Source organism: Vespula pensylvanica, chromosome 2, assembly GCF_014466175.1.
Source record: "Vespula pensylvanica isolate Volc-1 chromosome 2, ASM1446617v1, whole genome shotgun sequence".
NCBI classification, from domain to species: Eukaryota; Metazoa; Arthropoda; class Insecta; order Hymenoptera; family Vespidae; genus Vespula; species Vespula pensylvanica.
The window spans coordinates 10,366,918-10,389,671 of NC_057686.1; the positions used below are offsets into that span (position 1 = coordinate 10,366,918).

A 22,754-nucleotide genomic window follows, 5' to 3' on the forward strand; every position below is an offset into this window, starting at 1 on the left:
CTCTCTCTCTCTCTCTCTCTCTCTCTCTCTCTCTCTCTCTCTCTCTGTTTTCTTAATCAAACAATCACTTAACATTTCAGAGTTTATATGAGTTTCAATCTTTTGAAGCACAATTTTGAAAGTTCAAGGAGAATATAGAAGAAGATAACGAATAGTCACACCGTTGAGGAAGAGTTCCATTGAATAATTTTTCAATTAGGTTGAAGAGTTAAATTATTTTGAAAATGTATGGAGAGACAAAGAAGACGTGTTGATTTGGAAATATTGCCTTGACACTCGATTCCTACTTCCCTTCTTCCTTAATTATTGACGATATTAATGACGGTTTGGCTGCGATAACATTCCTTTGTTCTTTTTATATTTTTCCATCTCTCTTTCCTACGCAAGTATTCGCTATATTAGATAATGTGATTTTGATAAAGAAACTATCGCAAAAATAGCTTATTTTAAAGATTTGGCAAATAGTTTAAAAAAATTCTCACGATCATGCCGCAAAAAGTATTATTTATTTATTTTTTTGGAGCGTGTATATATACTTTTTATTTACTTTTCTCTCCTGATTCAGAAAAAAAAAATATTTTAATTTTTCATTACAACGATTTGTCACGATATTCGCGTGTATTTTCATCACCATTTCTTTTATTAACGTTCTTCGTGGAGTAACGATTCGATTAAAAGTTAGAACATTTGAAAAACCAAAAAAAAAAATATAACATAAACTTATGATCAATCAATTTGCGCCACACACGTCCATCTTTTGCATTATACGCTCGGTTATTTAACTTATTTCTTATATTCCATTATCACGTTTCGTTAATATTAATTTCTTCTCTATAATAATGAGAATTAAATTACGGCAATTAAGCAACGAGAGTTAAATACGTATCTTTACTCTGATTTTTTCCCTCTTCTTTTTTTTTCTTTTATGTTGTTGTTCCTATTACTTAAAAATTACGGAATAAGTATGATTTTTGTGGAGAACACAATGGTTGGCATATTTTATTAATTCATTAAAAATATCATCTTTCTCTCTCACTCTCTCATCTTTCTCTCGAAAGTCACTATTTTTAATACTTCTCCTACGCGATGGCCTTATTTCGAGTTAGACTTTAATTAATTAAATAATTAATTCAATAGTTATCGACATCTTAATTATTGATATTATAATCATATTTGACGTGTCTCGAACTTACAACATTTGGTTCCCTAACAGAGACATCTCTATTATATAATATATTGCGTTTACGATTAATTAAAAACGAGAGTAAAAGTAAAGTCTTTCTTACCCAGTTTCCGGATGAAGATAATTGCGGAATTAATTTATATTACATTTGTACAGAGAAATTATCCCTTATATTGATAATTAGTCGATCTACATTAACGATATCGCGTTTATTTCGCCAACTCCTTAAGCCTTGACGATGTCTTCAAGAACATGGCCGCGAAGTGTTTTGCATTTGGAAAGTACGCATTTATAAATAAAAAAAAATATATAATAATAATAAAACAAATACAAGTTAAATATAATTTGAGAACGGCAAGACATTTGGATACGTAAAAAATATTCATTTTTTTTTTTTTTTTCATCGAAACTCCGCGAACACTATGTTCTTCGTTCTCCGACAAAGGCGTTTCCTCATTATCTAAATCAGCTTCTCACGATTAGTCTCATAATAAATTGATCATTTTCTATTCTTAGGCACAGACAAAGAGAGAATTTCATTTAAACTAGACCGTTTAAAAAGTATTCACGAGTATACCACCATCGTTAACGAGAATAAAAACTTATGACGAGACATTCACCTAATCAGTCGTATCTTTGAGAAAAATTTCTACGGTTCTGTGCACTCGTTACGTGCATGACTTAGTCTCTTGTGTACGATAGTAAAAAGTGTAAAGTAATTAATTATATTCCTTGTTTATTTATATACGTACTCCCTTTTTTATTTCTTTCTTTTTCGCGCGTCGCACTCGCACAACAATCATGCTCTCTCTTGCTCTCCTAATATCCTAAAAAAAAGACAAAAAAAAGGACAAAGAAATAATAATAATTAAAAAAATTTTTAACTCGTCCGTTTCAATATCTTCTATATAATCGTTTAAATCAGTATATCTATATAAAACAAATATTTAAGCTCATTCTTAAAAAATTGATTGAGTTCGTTGAGATCTCGATTCTCTTTTATAAAACTTAAACTATAGTTTTTTTCTTGATTTTTAATTAAAAAATGTGCCATTTTATATTTATAACGAGTAGCCTCGATAAAATGCTATAACCGCGGATATTGATTATGTTATTATTTATTATTATTATTATTATTATTATTATTATTATTATTATTATTATTAGTATTATTATTATTATTATTATTATTATTATTATTATTATTAACGTTACGTATTCTTAACACGAATAAGTGTGTAGTTAAAAAATGATAAAATATAGTTCTCAAGATATATTGTATAAGTGATTAAACAAATTAACGCGAAAGTACGACTTTTTTTCGATCCTAATTAGTAATTAAGGGAACGGCAACAAAACGAAAAGAGCTGCAATGTTTTACTCTTTCTCTCCCTCTCTTTCTCACACACAGATACACATAGACTGTCTCTCTTCTTCATCTTGTTCGTCATGACGTATTTGTAAAGCATCGATCTTTTCTGGTCGGCAATACAGGATTTTTATATGTAAATATAGTAATAGTAGTAGTAGTAATAGTATACAGTAACTAGTAACTACAACAGTATATAAAGAATCTTTTACCGATCACCAATTATATAATTAAGCTCTCGAGTGTCTCGACAATATTTCCAGATCAAACGGAATCGCGGATGAGAGAATGTAGAAGTATACACAGTTAAGAATGTTTTTTTGTAGATTATTTTCAAGGATCTTTCCTTTCCATTCCTTTCCTGTTTCATAATAAGAACCCAAAGACGCAATAAACAAGGATGTGTATGTGTGTTTGGTATGTCACTCTATATACCTATGTGTACGTGCATGTGTATCATCTATAAATTGACTGATTTAGAAGCATTGACTGAATTGTAAACTCGAAGATGAAAAATAGCAATTAACGAGAGTTAAAAAAAAAGCAAAACAATAAAAAATAAAAAATGAAATTGATCTTTTACAATTTTTCACGTTTCAAAAATCCTTTGAGATTAGAGGAGGTGAAAGCATCGTATCGGTTAGTATTCGTCTGTATTTTTTTTCTCTTTTGTTCTTTTTTCACGAAAATAAAAAAAAGATTAATAATTCCACGTCAGGTGATCATCGAGTCGCGGATATTTAGTCATGTTTATCGAGACGATCGTCACTTTCCCGTTATTTTTTTTTAAATGCAACAGATAACCTATGGTATCGAGGAATTCATTAATATATCGGGCTTGCACATTCGTTTACTTATTTTTTTTTATATTCGTCAAATGCGCACACATTTTACGTACTGCAGTCTGAAGATCGTATTGATCATTTAAATCGCTAATTAAACATTACCTTTAATTCCTTAATTAGTGTGTATCCGTAATAACAATCCTATGTAAGTTTCGCTTATCCCGCGCCTGGACGTACCAGCTAGTGTTTTATTTTATTTTTTTTCTTCTTTAATAACCATTATTACATACTACGCAAAATTGTAAATTATGGATTAAGGCTCGTTTATGGTGCTTATTCTCGATCCCCACCCTCTTTCCCATCTCTCTCAGATACTATACCGACCATTACTGTTTTCATTCTTTTTCTTTTCTTTTTTTTTCTTTCATATCGTATTTTCTTTAACTCCTATCACGCAATTCCTCATATATCTCAAACATCCCTTTCTTGTAGCGCCGATATCAACTACGGATTTTTACGATTAAACTAACTAGCACTTAATCGAAAACATTTCTTTCGGGTCCCGAATGACTTAGAGGCTGACTTATTTAAAGAGAAACATCTAATCGCGAACTAGGGAGACACTGTCCTAATGATTATGAGGTTTTGAGATCTCTCTCTTTCTTTTTCTATGGATTTGTGTATTTATTTACGTGCGTACGTGCCTGTGTGTATGTGTGTGCGCGCGTGTGTGTGATGTGTGTAGATGAAATCTTTGTTTGACGCGTGTAGACTTTCTTTCGTATTTGTTTCTTATTCTTTACTTTCATGACTTTGGCGACTTAATTACTTAAAACTTAATTAGACGAAAATTTCGCGCGCGCCTTCGTCAATCGGCGTTTTCCTTTTTCTCATTCTTCGGACTTTCTCTAACCTTTTTAATTACGATTCTCCTAAATTATCCAGAAGTATTATTAACTCACAGCCGCACAACGGGAAGGGAGATCGTCGTAGATAGAAACGTACATGTAGTAAGTATAAGTATAACATTAGTACGAGCACGATTTTTCAAAATGTTTCTATTTATCTCTCTTTTCCTTATTCATTAATAATGCGTTTTCTCGTCGCGTTACGTCGTCCTCTTTCGATTTTCAAATATGACCATAATCGACTATTCCCGTTTCTATCGCAACGTAGAATAACGCGTATCGTAAAATATTTTGTTTATTTCTTTTTTTTTCTGTATGATTAAAAGGTGAAAAAGTAGAATAGTTTGTCAACACGATGGTATTTCGACATGGTAACTTTTATTTATGTCGATGATGATTAGGAACTTCTGGATATAAAACTGAAAAAGTTCAAAATCGATCCCTCTCCCTTCCTTTCTCATAAAAACTCGCTCTAAAATATTCTTGCACGAAGATTATCATTTATTATCGTATATGAGGTATATTCGACGACGAAGTTTTAAAAAAAAAACCTTAACACGTTTCCTGTACTCTTCTTTCTCTTTCTCCTACGATCATCATCCGTTTAATACTAGAGAAGTGTTAAGCTTATAGTCATCAGTACAGTACGTTTAAACATATTATTATGTATATATGGAACACGTAATCAGCAGCAAGCATTCCTGCCCTTTGATTTATCTTGAAGTACATACTGTGAAGTACCCTTGTTAACTTTGATACGATACTCTCGTGTTTTTATGTATCTGTGATAATTACAAAAAAAAAAAAAGAAAGAAAAACGAATGGAGTATTTATATATGCATACTGCGTAGATGTGTGTATGTGTGTATAGATTGAACTCATGTAACATGAGTATCCTGAAAAATTGATGAAAATATTGACTTATAAAAATGTAATATAATCAATTAGGTTTTATTATGTTATTCTAAATTGTTTGAATAGTAATTGAAAGAAATTTTATTTTTGATCACGTTACATGATTCACTCTGTACATATACATGTGTGTTCGCGCATAGATAATAAGGGGCTTATCGTTAATCATTCTCTTTCGTATTTTACTATTGCATTGATCTCTAATCCGCGCTTTTAATTCAGTTTATTTACCTGTGTATCTGAGTGTATATTTTTGTGGGTTCTTGTATGTATATGTATGTGTACTCATATTTCCATTCGCTTGACCCTAAAATCTGACTGCTTTGCTAACGGATGATCGTTTGTACAATTTTACACTTATTTACTTATTTACTCTTTATACCGAACGTAGCTTTAATTATTTTATACAATAGAACAACTAAACGGTACGTTTTTCATATAAACATGACTAAAAACACGCGTTTTAAGATTCTCGACGTGACGTGGCAAGATCAACACGAAATCTTTTCTTCTTATTTTCTTTTCGTTTATAAAAAATTTTCTAATGGAAAAGTTCATCGACAAATAACGTTGTCAACGAATAAATGAATATTTAAAACTGCTACAACGCCAATGAATGCATGCAATCGAAATTTCTCTTTTTCTCTTTGATTCATATTCATATTTTTTTCTCTTTTTCACTTCTAACTTTACACTCTCGATTATTCTGTTCGCTTTCAATTTTTCACATAACCTCTTCCTCCTTTTCCTCTCGACTCTCACTCAAACTCTCCTTTACCTTTTTCATTCATAAGAAAATAACTAGATTCGATTCGATTGATCGAACCCTATTTTTTTCTCTTCTTTCTCAGTCGAAGTATTGTTTTTTTTCGTACTCCCACGACTTTCACCTCCTCTCGTTTAAGGATCCAAAATTTATGTATTCATACTGCGAAATGCTTTTTTTGTTTTCTTCTTTTCTTCAGAAAAAAAAAGAAAAGGAAATAAAAATTATGTATCTTTGTTTGATTGTATGAGATTGGATGAGTGTTATTATGTGTGTGTATCGTGTGTTACATATACGTATATATCCACATATGCGTACACGATAGATTCGTGCATGCAATGTACAGATCTCTTGAGAAAAAAAACAAACAAAAAGAGGAGAAAAATTGTTAATGCTGTTATCAATTACGTATATATACGTACATGGGTACGTACCTATGCGTATATATGTAGATGTATATATACATAAAAATGTACTTTAAGAAACGTACATTCACACGAGCAAGCTTAAAACTGCGTGTTACATACATATATGTTGTGATGAATAGACATATACATTGTTAAGAATAGCATGTAAATATGTGTACTGTCTTCTTCTCAACATACCTCGTACGTGTGTGATTTTAATAGTCGTCTTAATCGATCGTTAATTATTATGTTATAAGGTCGTCGCGACAAATTGCGATTTCTTATTATTAATTTTTTTTCGTTTTTTTTTTTTTTCTTTTGCGTATCATGTCCATCGTTTTTGTTTTTGTTTTCTGTTTGCTTTAATTCTCATAATCATTAAATCATGAAACGATACCTCCTACACATATCCTTTCCATACTATTGTTTCTTTTTTTTCTTGTTTCTTTATACTACTCTCTTATACAACACTACAGAGTGTTTATCTTGAGACAAAAAACGAGAGATAGATAGAGAACAGAGACAATGCGCTCTGGCCTGTACTCGAACTATGTACTCTCTGTCTCCAGTTGCAGGGTATTCGACTCATCGTCATAGTTTTGCTCATTATCACCGGGGAGTGATATCTTTTTTCTATTTTGTTTATTTTCATCTTTTCTTTGTTCATTCGTTTGTTAACCACGTTACTATCGACTATTTTTCATTTATTAAGTTTTCTCTCATCGAGTGTTATAGGAAAATAACAGCGGAATAAAAAAAACAAGAGTCGAATACCCGGCTCCTTTTAAAATTACAGACAGACCATAAATAGCGGGCACTGGGAATAAGGCGAATAGAAAGCGTTGCGAGTATAGACTTGTTTCTCTTTTTTTTTCTTCTTTAAAGTATCATTGCTTTGAAACGAATGGGAAACATACGGCGGAACGGTGGTATATAAACCACGGGCTTTGCCATTCGCTTCAAAATTACGACTATACTTATTACTCATTGACTTTCATTATCTATCATTCGTCTACAACTATTCACTTTTTTTTGTAGCTTTGTTTTCTTAGCTCGTAGGGGGGCACACGACCTTACCAATACAACGCTAGAAGTTATAAATATATAAGTCATGTATTACAGTTAATAATTTCATTTATCATTATTATAACCATTATCGACTTTACGTTTATTAATCTTATACTTCACACTAAAAAACATGATAAAAGTAGATCGATAGATTCTTATTTCATGCGAGATAAAGCATTCCAACTGTAGGAATTCCATCCACTACATTAAAAACCTTCCGATCACACCCAACGAACGAAATCAAGATAGCGTATTTCTTTTATTTGAAATAAAGATTTTTATTTTAGTGGCTCTCACGTTGCAATTCAAAGATCTCCATTTCCCCTTTCCTCTTATACACAATTAGATACGTATTCGAACAATTTTATATTAATGTACACTTTCCCCCTCCCCCTCCCCTCCCAATTCTCAGATTTTATTTAACTCCATAATTCTCAGTTCGATTCGCTAATGCTACTCTCTTTCGACTTTGTCAAGAATCGCTATTCCTTCCTTCCTTCCTTCCTTCCCCTTCCCATTTTCTTTCTTAATTATTCCATCGTAATCTGTATGAATTTTTTCTGATACTTAAGTACATGTAAAATAGTGTGTGTAAATGCGTGCGTGCGTGCGTGCGGCATTTGTGTTACGTGTTTGCGTGTGTACGTGGCGTGCAACGTCTGTCATGTGTGTTATGTGTTTTTCTTTGGGTGGCTCGGTGTTCATGTACTGTCTGTACGCGAGTTGATTATTTTTGTTTTGTTTTGTTTTTTTTTTTTTTTGGCGTACACAATGTGTCACTAAATCGTTTAGCTAGTCTCTTTACGCAATATTATTTTCACACACTTAGCTGGGTGCACCTAACGTAAACATATTTTAGAATTTCTCTTATGTAAAACTCACTCATTAATATTCTAGGGTTTATTTATTTTTTCTTCTTTTACTATATACCTTTTTACGATAATAATTTACATTGTTCTATCAGACTCGCAGAGAAATCACTTTTATAATTATAATATAACCTCCTTAATTGCATCTATGTAAACGTAATTTAGAATATTTCATGTATATATGACACATATTTACGTCTTACATTATCGGTCAATCTCGATTTTTAATTTGTCTGTTTCTTATTTTAGCGCCATTTTCGGTAACACTTTTGTAACTTTGACGATCCTTTTATCGAATGCACGTGAGTAATTACTATGCTTTGTCAGTTCTTCATTGTATTTGTTATTGTTGCTGTTGATTTTTTTAATTTTTTATTATTTTATTTTAACTAAACGAACAAAAGAAAAGCATAATGCGATTAATCTATCTTTTAGATGTATATATACCGATGTCGTTTGAGAAAAAAATATTAAAAGAAAAGTGAAAAATAAAAGAATTAGTGTTTTCTGTGCTAAAAAAAAGAGACAAAATAAAAACGGGTCGATAATGAAAAACTTGGTACAATTTTAGAGAAGCAGGCTTTGACTGGCAGTGTGTTGTATAAATACAATATAATTAACGCCGATTTATATTAAACTCTAAATCAAATTATGATAATTACTAAGATTCGTTTAAAAAAAGAAATTTTAACATATGAAATAACGTTGATATACTACTATACGACGACGATAAAGACGACTACCTATATCTTGTGCTCGAAAAAGTACGAAAAAAAGAAAATGCCTATACTCTGTTCACTATACTAAACACAAAATGTATAATATTCTAGATTCGTTTAATAAAGATATGCACCTAACCATAAAAAGTATTCATAATTATGAATAAATTGTGTTTATCCAAGCGAGCGTTTAAAGATAATGAGAACATTTAAAATCCTACATAGCCATCGTATCGCTGCTTGTTAACAAGTGTTTATATTTTTTAAAAAAGCGACAAGACAACAACATATGCGTAATAATTTAAAGGCTTTATCGAGATACTGCAAGACGGTTATTAAGAATTTAACTGTTTATTATTTATTTATTTATTACGACCAGTCTTCGATGGGTGGAGCGTCAATTGTGAATATAACGTAAAGATACAAACATGTTTAACGCTCCCCGGAATTACTATATATATTTAAGAAAAAACTTCTTTTATTTAAATACCAAATACTCTTATTTATCAGCTAGTTAAGTCAAAAAGAAATAAAGAAAAACAAAACAAGTAAGAGAGAGAGAGAGAGATGAACTAAGTTGCATCATTATATTTTTTTTTAAATTTCATTCCTCGTTCGTAACATTACTACTAGATGACTTTATACAATTCATGTATACACTTAATTATCAATTACTTAAAAAAATTATGAAATGCAAAGAAAACTGAGACATCTATCCACCTATCTATATGTATATATGTATGTGTAAAAGAAAAGAAAAGCAAAGCTTTGATACTGTATTTGATCGTAAAAAAGAAAAAGAACAGTAAAAATGATCGAGCAATTATAAAAACTGATATTTTATGTACAATTACTTAGAAGAAATAATGATTTGCAATCTCTTTAGAAACCCTCCTCCTCCTCCTCCCTTCTCTAGCACTGTTCATCTAAAATAATTAAACTTTTTTTTTATCTCGCTAAGCACGAATCGAAAGTAATTTCATTTGTTAAATAAAAACCGATTAATCAATTTGATTGTGACCTTTTCCTCGTCTCTTTTTTCCTTCTAAGTTTAAGCAAAAAAAGAAAAAGTTCAAAAAAGATCAGTTCTAATCGAAAAAGCGTCGATCGTTTGACAATAATGGCTATATTTAGTCCTTTCCCATCGATATGATATTATTATTAGAACGTTAGATTCTTCGTTAGAAACTTTGCCAAGTTCTTTTCGAATACTGAGTGTGAAATAGGGATTTTATCTCCTGATGTCAACGTAACAAAAATACAAGAGAGAAAAGAAAAAAGAATGATAATATTGATAATTCATACAAAAATAAAAAAAAAGAAAAAAAGAAAAACAAACACAAACAAACACAAAAGGGACAGAAAGGAATATTTAAGAAGAAGACAAAAATTTGACGAACGTACGAATATATGCTAAAAACAAAAGAAATCAAACACACGAAACACGATACATGAAAGGAAAAGAAAGAAAAAAGAATGATAACAACCCTGAGAAGAAGCCGCAGTCCATACGAACAAAGACTGCGATAGCAAAACGGCTAGAATCAAAGTATTTTCCCTGTGTATTCTATCTAGAGTACTTTAGTTAGATGCATTGTCTCTCTGTGTATTTAAAATACTAATAATATTGCATTTAATATAAATATATCATCTGTTAAAGTTAGTAGCCATCATCAGTTATTCTCGCTAGTCATCGTGCTCGTAATTTCTATTTCGGTTATTGTTTCCTTCCATATGTTTAACTATTCCATCAACGTATCTCTAAAAATGTGTGTGCGCATGTATGTGTATACATACATACATACATACATGTATATAAATACACACACATATATATATACATATATACACACACATATATACATACACATAGTACGACAAAGGCAGCCGTTAATAACTTTGTTAATTTTTTTGCTTTGTTTATCTTCATCTTACAATTGTCATCTTTAATATAATTTATCTCATTTCTTTGAAACTCGTTAATGTATAATAAATTAATTATATATATATATATATATATATATATATATATATATACATACACACATATACATATATATATATATATATCGTGTATAACGATACAAACGAACGCATTGGTATATTCTTTTTTTTTCTTTTTAATACGTTTCTCCTATATAAATTAAATGATTATCGAATATAATATTTTCTCCTAACATCCTGCATACGTTTGACGATGTTCACTACGTATTTAAAGTTTAGGTAAAAATTCACGATAAGAAAAAACAGTAATAGTAGTAATATTTTAGCGATAATTGTAATCATAATTGATACCATAGTGGTTCCTCTTGTTTCGTATTTCATCATTATATTTACTTTATAAATAAGCCGGCATTTTTTTCAACCACAGATAAACAGTTTATTTATTATTTGCCACTCTCTTTTTCAGTATTTTTCTTTTTTACTATTACGTAACCTGTTATCTCATATTGATTAATCGCGGATTTATAGAAATTTCGTTTATTTTTTTATTAACTTATTTTTACTCGAGTGTGATACATAAATTGTGGCCTGTTCAACTGTTTCTCTTTTTTGCGCATTTAGGATGTAGATCTTAGGTGTTCTCTCGTGTATGTTGTATGTGTAAATTGAGTGTCGCGTGTATGTGTATATATGTGACGTGTGCGTGTGAATGTACTATGATTTTTTGGCATCTACCATAGTAGTTAATGTAAACTGTGGTGTTGCTGTTTGATTAAGCTTTTCACTCATCTATTTGTCTTTTTACTCGTTAAAATCAGTAAATGTATTATTGCGTTGATCCCAGAAGTTATACACGAGTCGCGTCAGGTGTTCTTTTCGATCGGAAAAAAATTAATCTTTCTTTTTCTCTATCTTGTCGCCTTCTGTATTCATATCGTATATTTTTTTATAAGACTACTATGTAAAATCTTAAAGAATTGTCAAGATCTCGTAGATACAATAAAAAAGAAACAAAAACAAAAAATAAACAAACTTATAATGAAACCGTTAACTTGCAAGAGAGTATGAACTTCTTTGTTAAATATATTTTATATATTATATTTTTTGCCGAAGCACGATAAATGCAATATTTTTTTGTTCTCTACTACACGTGCTTGTCCTGCACTCATATATTTGTGTATTATAAGAAACAAGGGAAAACACCGTCGCATAAGTTTATCTTAAATCAAAGAATCTTAATTCGCGTTTAAGAAATCCTGAAAATTTTATATTATCATTATTATTATTACCATTATTATTATTTATTGTTTATTATAATTATTATTATTATTATTATCGTTATTATCATTATGCGCTCAATAATTAGAAAAATATAAGCTATGACATGATTAACAATGCAACGTACATCTCAGTGATAAAGTTCAATCAAATTACTGAATCGTATAAGCGTAATTAAAAATAATCATATCATAACCTTTGACTACATTAGCGTAATACTTTAAATTTTCCTTGACAAAGATACAACGCGACCCGCCCGATACTGAACATGAACATTGTGGAGAGCACTCTTCCGAAATATTCCTTCTTTAGATCTATGGTAAATCCTACAGAGTAAATACAATTAAGTCATATATTTAATCAGGTAGACTTTTCAGATCGATGCCCCCCGTCGAGATAACCGTACGATTATAATACACCCTCCCTCCACCTTAGACATCATGATTTCATTCTAACAATCTAAAATTTAAACGCTCATAAGCATCATTATACATTAATTGTAATTATTATAAGACAGATGTAGTTAATGCAGTAATAATTGTAATAGCAATAGTGATGGTAGAATAGTAGTACTAGTAGTAGTAATAGTCATAGTAGTATAATAGTCGTAGTAGATCAGTAATAGTAGTAAATAGCAGTCATAGTGAAGTAGTAGTAGTAGCAGTAGTAGTAGTAGCTGTAGTAGTAGTAGTAGTAGTAGTAGTAGTAGTAGTAGTAGTAGTAGTAGTAGTAGTAGTAGTAGTAGTAGTAGTAGTAGTAGTAGTGTAGTAGTAGTAGTAGTAGTAGTAGTAGTAGTAGTAGTAGTAGTGTAGTAATTAGTATTGTAATTAGCAGTGATAATAGTACTAGTAATGTTATTGTGACAGTAGTGTAGGTAGTATTAGTAATAGTAATAGTAGTAGTGGTAGCAGCAGCAATAGTAGTAAGTAGTGGTAACAATGTGATAAGAATAGTAACAATAGTAGCACAGTAGTAATAATAATATAGACGTAATAATAATAGTAACAATAGTAAACGTAGCCTTAAACACGCCTAATAATTAACTATTATAAATTCACAAGATAAAAAATAAACCAGTTTATATATCTGGTAAAAAATTGGCCAAACAGAAGCCAGTCTGACGACCAACAAGTTCTTATAATACAATTTATAAAAATCCATGATTTTTTTTATTCCTGCCCTCTTCCTTCCAGACTGATATTTTTCAAATAATTGGAAGTAGAAGGGGACTAGATTCGGTAGGAAATATTTGAAAGCAAGAAATAGTAGAAAGAGAGGAACTGAAAAAATTCGCGTAGATACTACTAGTGATATGCCGTGAAAGTGGAAAAAAATGGATGCCTAAGAAGACTGCATCCTGCTATTAAAAGTTCAAAGATACACATACATCATATTAAAACATCTATTTTATTTTACACTATCTCTGTAGTACTTTAATAGGTAAGTCAGCCTGTGAACGTCTTACTTATTTAATTAATCACACGTTATTTTTGTATTTATCCAGTATAACAACTATTTAATAAATAGGAGAACGTGGAGGGATGGGTGTGTTGCACGAGCAAATCACTCGTTAACCTTCTGTCGAAGACCATAGTATAATATTACTTCTTTATCATGTTACCAAATAGTATTTATCATTTGTTACCGAATTTTCCGCCAGCATAAAGGAGATGAATAAGTACCAAACTTTGTGCTTTCCCCTGAGAAGATCCCGAATTAGATCTTATTCACCTCCATATATAATGCTACGGCAAGCAATACTAATTATCATTCTTGTATGCATGTCTGTACTTCTTTTCTTTTTTTCTTTTTCTTTACACTCGCTCTGTGTTTGGTTTTACTTATTCCACTCAATCTAATTTATTCTTAGTATACTTTAATATTTCGCTTTCTTTCTCCTATCCCAGTGCCATACATTATATACTCTTGCACCATGGGTATTACGATCTTTTCAATTCATTGTACTTTCTTATATATTTAATTAAATCAATTAGAAAATCGTTTTCGCGAGCGATCCATCTAATCAATACTTTTAATGATATAATCAAAACTTTATTGTTTTTTTATTTAATTTTAGGTAAAAATTTTCATTTGATTTTCCCTTTATGATATATATATATATATATATATATATATATATATATATATCAAAATACATCTATAAGATAATACTATTATTTATTATTGTAATGACACCGTACAATAGTATAGCCGATCGCTCGCGAAATAAACTAGATACGAGAGAGACATTCTTTGCACAGTGCTAATACCTTTCTATTGTTATAGTAAACGAGTTTGTATGTATTTACGATAATAAATAAATCTTTTCACTCAATCTTTCACAAAAAAATCTTATATCCAAATTGATTATACTTGTAAACGATTTTTGGTTTTGCGAACCAGTGCAATTGAAAAAAATTGAAATATGACATATATATGTATATATATAAAAAAAAAATATATATCAATATCAAATTATTTAGTTAAAACCATCAATTAGTGATGAAGTCATTCCTAGATTAACTATTAACTTTTCATCGTACATCAGAGAACTTTGATTACGTAACATGCTTGAAATAAAAGATCGTCCTTATTACAGGAACCTCAAATTAATTAAATAGGCACTATTACATAGATTAACAACTAAGATAGTACACCTCATATTGAATGTTAATAATATGTTTTCCTAATATACAGTCGTTAAACTCTAAGAATTACCAATGAAATCTCGATATTACAGCACACAAAGAAAATGAATGTCTCGCAGTATAGTTATGATGTTTTAACAGATACATATACTGTTCCTCAAATATGAAATAAGAAATAACCCACGAGCAAGGCCAAGCCATTCAGCGCATTTCTCCGTCACGGTTGAATTAAAATGGTCATGAGGTGGGCCACTCTTTGAAATCAAAGCCTTGCTGGCCGGGTTTAGGGGCGCTGGCGGCATACCCACCTTGGTTGCTTTCTCCTCCCGTATATGAACGTTGTTGAGGATAAGTGGTATCAGCATAATTACCATATGCGGAATAGCCACTGTAATCCGGTGTTTTAGCCGAACTGCTACTAGTTCCAGGTGCACCTGAGCCGGTAGTTTGTCGTGAATACATATCACCTGAAACATCCGTGTATCATATCAAATTATACAATTATCTCTTGGGCACGTGCATCTAATGACAAACAATATAATTTCTCTTTCTTTACCACCTAATTGAAAGCGATGTCAAATTATTCTTTTTGATCAGGTAAGAATATGTAATATTGAATATTTATTTTTGTCTTGCAATAATTATATTTATACTTTTTAGTTATACTACTTTAACATCGCTTTCTTGTTATCTATATGTCGATTTTATAAAATTTTTACACATAATAAGACACAAAAAAACTAAAATCAAGATATATTTGAAATACCTGTCTTTTGTGCATGCATATATTTCATAATTAGAAATATAATCATTTTATGAGCTAAGAATTTAATATTTTTCATTAACTGCTATGAAAACAAATATTGTCCTGCATCACAATAGGACTTAAGTAACATGAACATCTATTTCATACTATAAAAATGAAACTATTTCATACTACTTATAACTAAATAAATATTAACAAATAAAATATAATTTTGTTAAAAAATGACTTTGTAATACTTTGAGCATTTGAAAGTTTTTTAATCAAAAAGCCTACAACGTAAGCCTGCCTCTACAACTACGGCTTTAAAAAGAGTTGATATTTATCTTTTCAATAGCATTACACTAGCAATTATTAATATATATATATATATGTGTGTGTGTGTGTGTGTATGTATGTATGTATATATGCATGTATGCATGTTTATATGTATATATGTAAACATATACATATACACATGCATACACATAATACATATATACACATACACACGCATATATATGCTACTATAATAATTTGTGATTTATAATAATAAAGCAGGTTTATTGTTTTTTATTATATCAAGTATTAACTTCTTTTCAATTTCATATATTTATTATATTTTGCTCTTGCAGGATTCATGCTACTACATGTGACAACTTAAACATATATAATTAAAAAGAAATTGAAACTAATAAATATTAAAACGTATTAAATTAAATTTACATAGATAGCAGGGCATTAGGAATTTTAAGAATGTTTGGATACATTGTTAATAAATTTGTATCGAGTAAATGATATAATATGATACTGAAAATTAGTTAAGTACTTCGGATTTTTTTCATTCATACTTTATATAAGAATTATATGGTTATTTAGTACATTAATAATAATAATTAATGAATCGACCTACTACATTGAAACACATATATTTGAATAACACGTATCGAACGGGATAAAATATATGTAAATTCCATTCAATACTCAACATTTGATTAACAAACCACAGCTTAATTATTTCAGAAAAGACGAAAGGAAGCTTACGACAACGAAAAGTGAAAAATTAGTTCTAGAAAAAAAAGAAGAAAAAAAAAAGAAAAAAAAAGAAAATTCGTAATTTCAAATGAATGACTCATGAGGTAAAAATTTGGACGTTTATAGGATATAGGATTGGCACAAAGTTATGATTTACATAATTTTAGTAAGATTCAATTAGGTAAGAATGGAACCATCTGATGCCAAGGGTGGAAAGAGGAGAGAGTTTGTTTGACTGAGCTTGAAGACTCACCCTGCGGGCCAGAGGGGTTCGAGTTGGAGTTGGGCTGCGAGGAGTTGGGTTGAGGGGGCTGGGGTGGTGGCTGGGTCCCAGGAGGGGGCCCATTCTGTGGCATGTTCCAGGAGTTCCAAGAACCCCCGGGCCCGCCCCCCGCAGCCCCGCCAGTACCCGCCGTGGGCCCGTAGCCCCCTGAAGCGGCCGCCGCCGGCCCACCTGCGATCATCAACCACACAAAATATGTGTCACCGACCACCGTGTCACACCTCACCTTCTTACTTTTCAAATTACATGTAATTCATATCTCTTTTCTTTTCTTATTCATATGTCTACTAAAAAAATCTATCTCTACCTTCATTAATATTATTATGATATTTTCTAGATTCTTTTAAATGCTGATGCTTGATTCTCTTAAAATGTAATTAGAAAAGTTATACAATGCATAATGAAACTTTCATCTCATTCAAGATAAAAACTATTTCTTGAAATATTGCTACAAGTTTAGACTTTCTCTCTATAAATGTTCGATTATTTATTTATGATATGCGTGAAAAATTTATTATTGTTCATTCAAATCTTCACTTCTGTTATTTTGAAGAGATTAATCCCACCTTTAAAAGAAAGAATACAACACTATATTATTTATTAAAAATCTTATATAATCTATAAATATAATAATAATGAAGGGAGACGCAAGTTTACAAAAATAAAAAATTGAACAAAAAAAAAAATAATAAAAAAAATATAACGTAGGAATAAGAAGAGAATCAAGCATAATTTTGTAGATAAGATTATGAGGTTCAATATATCGGAAGTTTAGATATTTTAAGACGATGTTATGTCAATCCACACTTACTAATTTAAAAATAGTTATTAAATAAATAACTTAAATAACGGATAGTTCAATAATCATAAAAAAATTTATTTTATTATAACATTTATGTATTTGATTTTGTATGTATTTGAATTTATTTTAAATCAACGTAAATGCTTAATAAATCTATAATTTGTACGTGAAAATCAGTAAGACATAGGAATTAGGTTTGAAGTAGGATACTTTAGGAAAAGGGAAAACTTTTGCACCAGTTATTGATAAGAAAAGACTATAAAATAACTATTTATATTTCTACAAATTTATTAGTTTTAAGAAGAGATTAGCTTTCTGATAGGAAAAAAAAAAATGAAATTAACTGTATACTTTGTTCTATTATTAGATTTGTGAAGTCTGGATTAACATAACTTGTGACAATATTTTTATAAGAATATCAAAAATTTTTTACTTTTATGTTATTTTAACCTCCAGGGGGCATTAAAAAATATTAAGGATTTTGTACCACTATTTTTGGTAGTTAGCTCATTTTCTTATCTTTTTTATTTCATAAATTAACCTCTCCAAGCAGGATGGAAGGGGAGGGGACAGGATCGAAATTATGTTAACTTTTATAATTATGATTTTATTATCTTATCTTTATAAAATTATACAAATGAAATTGATGTTACTACATTAGAAACGAACATAATTAATCAAGCATTCTAATATAACTTTAATTAAAAAATGAAACTTTATAATTATATTATTTATAAACTTAATTGCATAGTAAAGTAACATTCATTTCATTTGTCCTTTGTAATTAAAAATATCTTGTAAAATTGAATTGACATTTCTTAATAATCAATAATCGATTTTAATTTTATATTCAGAAATATTTATCTTAAAGTAGTAGGCAAGTTGAGTTTGTGAAATTGTGAATATTAAATAACTATTATAACAACTATTTCCTTTAAAAATACTTTAAAAATTATTTTCTAATTAATTATCAAACAAATTCAACATACCTCTATACTTATCATAATTATTTAAATATTTAATTATATACCCTGAAACATAGCTTCTATCATACGTAATTTATTCCATTTGTTACTGATTGATTAATCACAAGATCAAATACTATAGTAATTAAATAAACCGTTATGTATATCAAATAGATCTATTTAGCATATTGATTTTCGAAAAGACTTTCCCGTATCGGTATATAGTAATAAAATATATAAATAAGAATATAAAGAATTATTAAATACTTTTTTAACTCACCATAACTTCCATAACCTTGAGTTGCTGCTGCAGGCTGGACATTATAACTGCTACCCCATTGATGCGGTGGCGGTGGTGGGATTTGCTGTTGTTGAGGTGGTCCTGGTGGTGCACCCCATCCTTGAGTATTATACTGAGTACTATATCCAGCATATCCACCAGTCTGAGGACTTGTACCCCAACCTTGATATTGTTGCATCATATTTCCAGGAGGTCCCATAGGACCACCCATCATAGGTCCACCCATCTGACCATTTGGACCACCCATAGGTCCCATATTCCCAGCCATACCCATTGGTGGGCCGCCTTGTTGAGGCGGACCCCACTGACCTTGATGACTATCATTCATTTTACTTGAAGAATCTCGAGGTTCAGCACGTTTAATTTCAACCTAGAAACAAGAGAGATAAATATTTTAAGTTAATATTAAATATACATATCCATATACATATATATAGATACTTTCTCCGTAATAATAACTTTAAAACAATTGATGTATTAGCAATGCAGCCATGATTTTATACAAGAAAAGATTAAAAAATATTGCTTATATTTCAGCTTAAAAAGTAATCGTTACCATAGTAATTAACTAGTAAATGATAACTATTAACCTAATAATAAAAGTACAAGTAGAGTACAGGTATTAATCAAGAGCTAGCAATACAATTTGTACTTAATGTATCTGCATAACATATACATAAATAATGCAGCATAGCTGATATTGCTTTAAAGTTGTATACTTATAATAAATCTACTTTAAATTATATGACAGTTTTGCCCGAGTTTGTATAAATTGTGAATAGCTTATACAACGCTTTGTAACATTATGATCTCTAAATATAAATTATTAATAAATAAACTAATAATTCCTTGTAATACATACATTATAATCTACTTATATTTGGAAAAGACTAATAATATAATATATGTGTGAGGATACACTAATGATAATGTAATAGTGATTAACAATAATACATTAGCTAAACAAAGATAATGAGAAGGTTATGACAATAACGTAAGAGTATTATACAGAATATTATTGAAATAATTTTCACTTAATCCTATATGAATTACCAATTTTCCATCAAAACTTTAACAAAATTTCATTTTCATGTATTACTCCGAAGATAATAAAAATTTTATATTAAGTTTAAAAACATAGATATTACTTCGATTAGTTCTAATATTACAAAACCTAATTTATATACATTTTCAAATCGTTTAATGATATATGATAAAAGTAAATTTGTGTGCTGAAAAACTAAACCTATTATTTGATTACAGAATCTTTTTAAATACGAAAATAATTTAAGTAAAAAAGTAATAATAGTATTTTAGTATTTAAATTCTTTTTCTTTTATTTTTTTCTACATCATTGTTTGATACTGCTTATCCCTTATTTCCTATGTAGTAACCTGTACTTTCTTATACTTCTCTTTGTTCTATAAGTTATTCTAATAAAATATATAGTATACTAAGTCTTCAATTTACGCATAACTTACTGCTGTATATATAACTTTACAGAGTATGTTACATATGACCGCATTATATACTAACAATTATTTCATCAATAGCTACCAGTTATAATAATTAATTTAATTATATTGAAGTATCACATTTTTGTGCGTATTATTTTTTTTTCTTTTTAATATTTACATATATTTGGTTGAGTTGATTTGTACCTGTTTTCCATTTAAGCTGACAAAATGCTCCGCAACGCATCGGTCCACAGCATCTTCATCCTCAAAACTGAGAAAGCCAAATCCTGTCGTCCAAATGTGAGAGAATATCAAAAAATGCCCGAAATATTTATGAAAAATAGTATTAGTCTTAAATACTTTCTAAAATGCGCTATAATGTACAACACTTATTACATGTAAATTATTAAGAGCATTGTATACATTATGATTGTGTTCTCCTATTGAAATATTTAAATAAACAATTATTTAAAAATTCTTGAATAACTGTTTTTTTTTTAATATATATATATTCTTACTTTACTATTAACGCAAAGTAGGATGTAATTATACTGATACACAAACAATTTTGATTCATAACAAAAACACATGAATTTATGGTGCTACATGTGTGAAAACTTTTGTTATATTTAAACATGCAAATATGCTCTAAAATTACAAGGCCAAGACTTACTTGTACTTAAGATCAAAATAAAAAATCTGTTAACGTACTTTTTGTTAATATTAAAGAAAAAATACAATGAGAAGTGCATTTCACAGTTCTATGAAATGTGTGTAGTTGTATTAAAATTTCATGATGGCTGATTTAAAGAAGCTATGTATTCATAACTTGTATCAAAATTTTTACAATTTTAGAAAATATTCATAAATGTAAATTTAAAAACATAATATGAATTTTTTAAATTTTAAAGTAAAATAATAGCACAAAGAAGAAGTATTAACGATATAAAAATTAAGTAAATTTCTACGCCATACAATTTTAATATATTTTGTTCATATAAATGAATGTAATAAAAGTATATGATAAAATAAGTGATGATGCTATAACAGTATCTAATAGTAAATCCAACTTATGTATCTGCAATTCAATATTTTTATAAAACGGAGTTGAAGTTATTCAACTATATAACAAACAAGTCAGATATTCTTTCCCAATTATAATCTCACAATGCGAAAGATTATTAATGAAATTGCTACAACATAATAAATACATATATTATTATTATGTGCAATTAATATATTCTGCTTCGTTCAAAATTATGTCAACTTCTTGAATGCAGCCACCAAAAATAATATCTTTAATAGTTAAAAAGAAATATATATATATATATCCTTACGACGTGAAAAATTTTATTCTTTATTCATTATTCATCTATTATTAGGAAAATGATTTAAACTATCAACCATATTAAAGTTACATATAATTGAAGAGGGTCGTATTACAATGATAGGTATGCATAATGCAAATAATTTTAGTAATATGTTGAGGAAACATAATAGTTTGGATGATATTCATAAATACTATTACAGTGAATAAGTATAATTAGATGAATGATTATTTTAATAGGCAATATGTGAAAAGGTGTCTATAATAAAAACAAAATTTACAAAACATCTTACCAACAGCTTAGATAACTTAAGTTATATTTAACTTACAGTAGCACAGCCTGACAAAGCCTTAAGCTACGCTTACTAACTCATATTGAGCAAAATATATGTATGTAGGTTAATTTAATTTAAAACATTGTAATATGATATAACATTTTGTAAAAATAGGATAATATAAATTGGCATGGGACTGTCACATTAAATGTTAATATGTAACAATAATTATGACTATACGTTAGACAGTTTCTAATATCAATAATCTTAAAGTAGTTCATAAGAAACATTATGCAAATTATATGAAAAATATTTAATTAGAAAATTTTAGATTAAAAAATTTGTTTTTAAATAAAGATACATCATCCACTTGCATACAGAGGATGTATTATAACTAAATTTTGTCCTATTAAATATACTACCCATAAATTTACCAATGATAATAATAGGTGTGCTGCATTCAAGTCAGAATTTTTGATCCAATGAAGTTTAATTTGATTATTAAAAATTATATATTTAATATCGTTTCAAAATATATTTTCTCTATGATCATTAAGTCAAAATAAAATTTATTTTCTCTGATATTATAGATTTAGTTTATAGATGAGTATATTACTAAATATTTCTCAAGAATTCTGACTATGAGTAAAAATATATAAATTATTTTTAATACGTTTTAATATATTCAAGCATTGGCTAATGCACTTTTCA

At 29.1% G+C, this 22,754-nt stretch overlaps 1 protein-coding gene across 11 annotated transcripts in view; it reads right to left on the reverse strand.

The window, feature by feature from the left end:
• Nucleotides 1-22,754, reverse strand: part of LOC122637648 (heterogeneous nuclear ribonucleoprotein 27C-like) — a 48,402-nt gene that overhangs the window by 23,843 nt on the left and 1,805 nt on the right. For 8 of the 11 annotated variants that reach the window (XR_006329282.1, XR_006329280.1, XR_006329281.1 and 5 more), the window contains exons 4-7: nt 20,646-20,728; nt 18,964-19,354; nt 16,887-17,087; nt 15,165-15,323 (exon numbers count right to left, since the gene is read on the reverse strand). Coding sequence is in view for 7 of the 11 variants with exons in the window: in XM_043829927.1 (XP_043685862.1) it covers nt 15,165-15,323; nt 16,887-17,087; nt 18,964-19,354; nt 20,646-20,728 (834 nt within the window). In the remaining 4 variants the exon portion in view is untranslated. Of the gene's footprint in view, nt 1-589; nt 6,117-15,164; nt 15,324-16,886; nt 17,088-18,963; nt 19,355-20,645; nt 20,729-22,754 lie in introns of those variants that run through there. The other 3 variants (XM_043829929.1, XM_043829928.1, XR_006329283.1) reach the window with 3 other exon arrangements.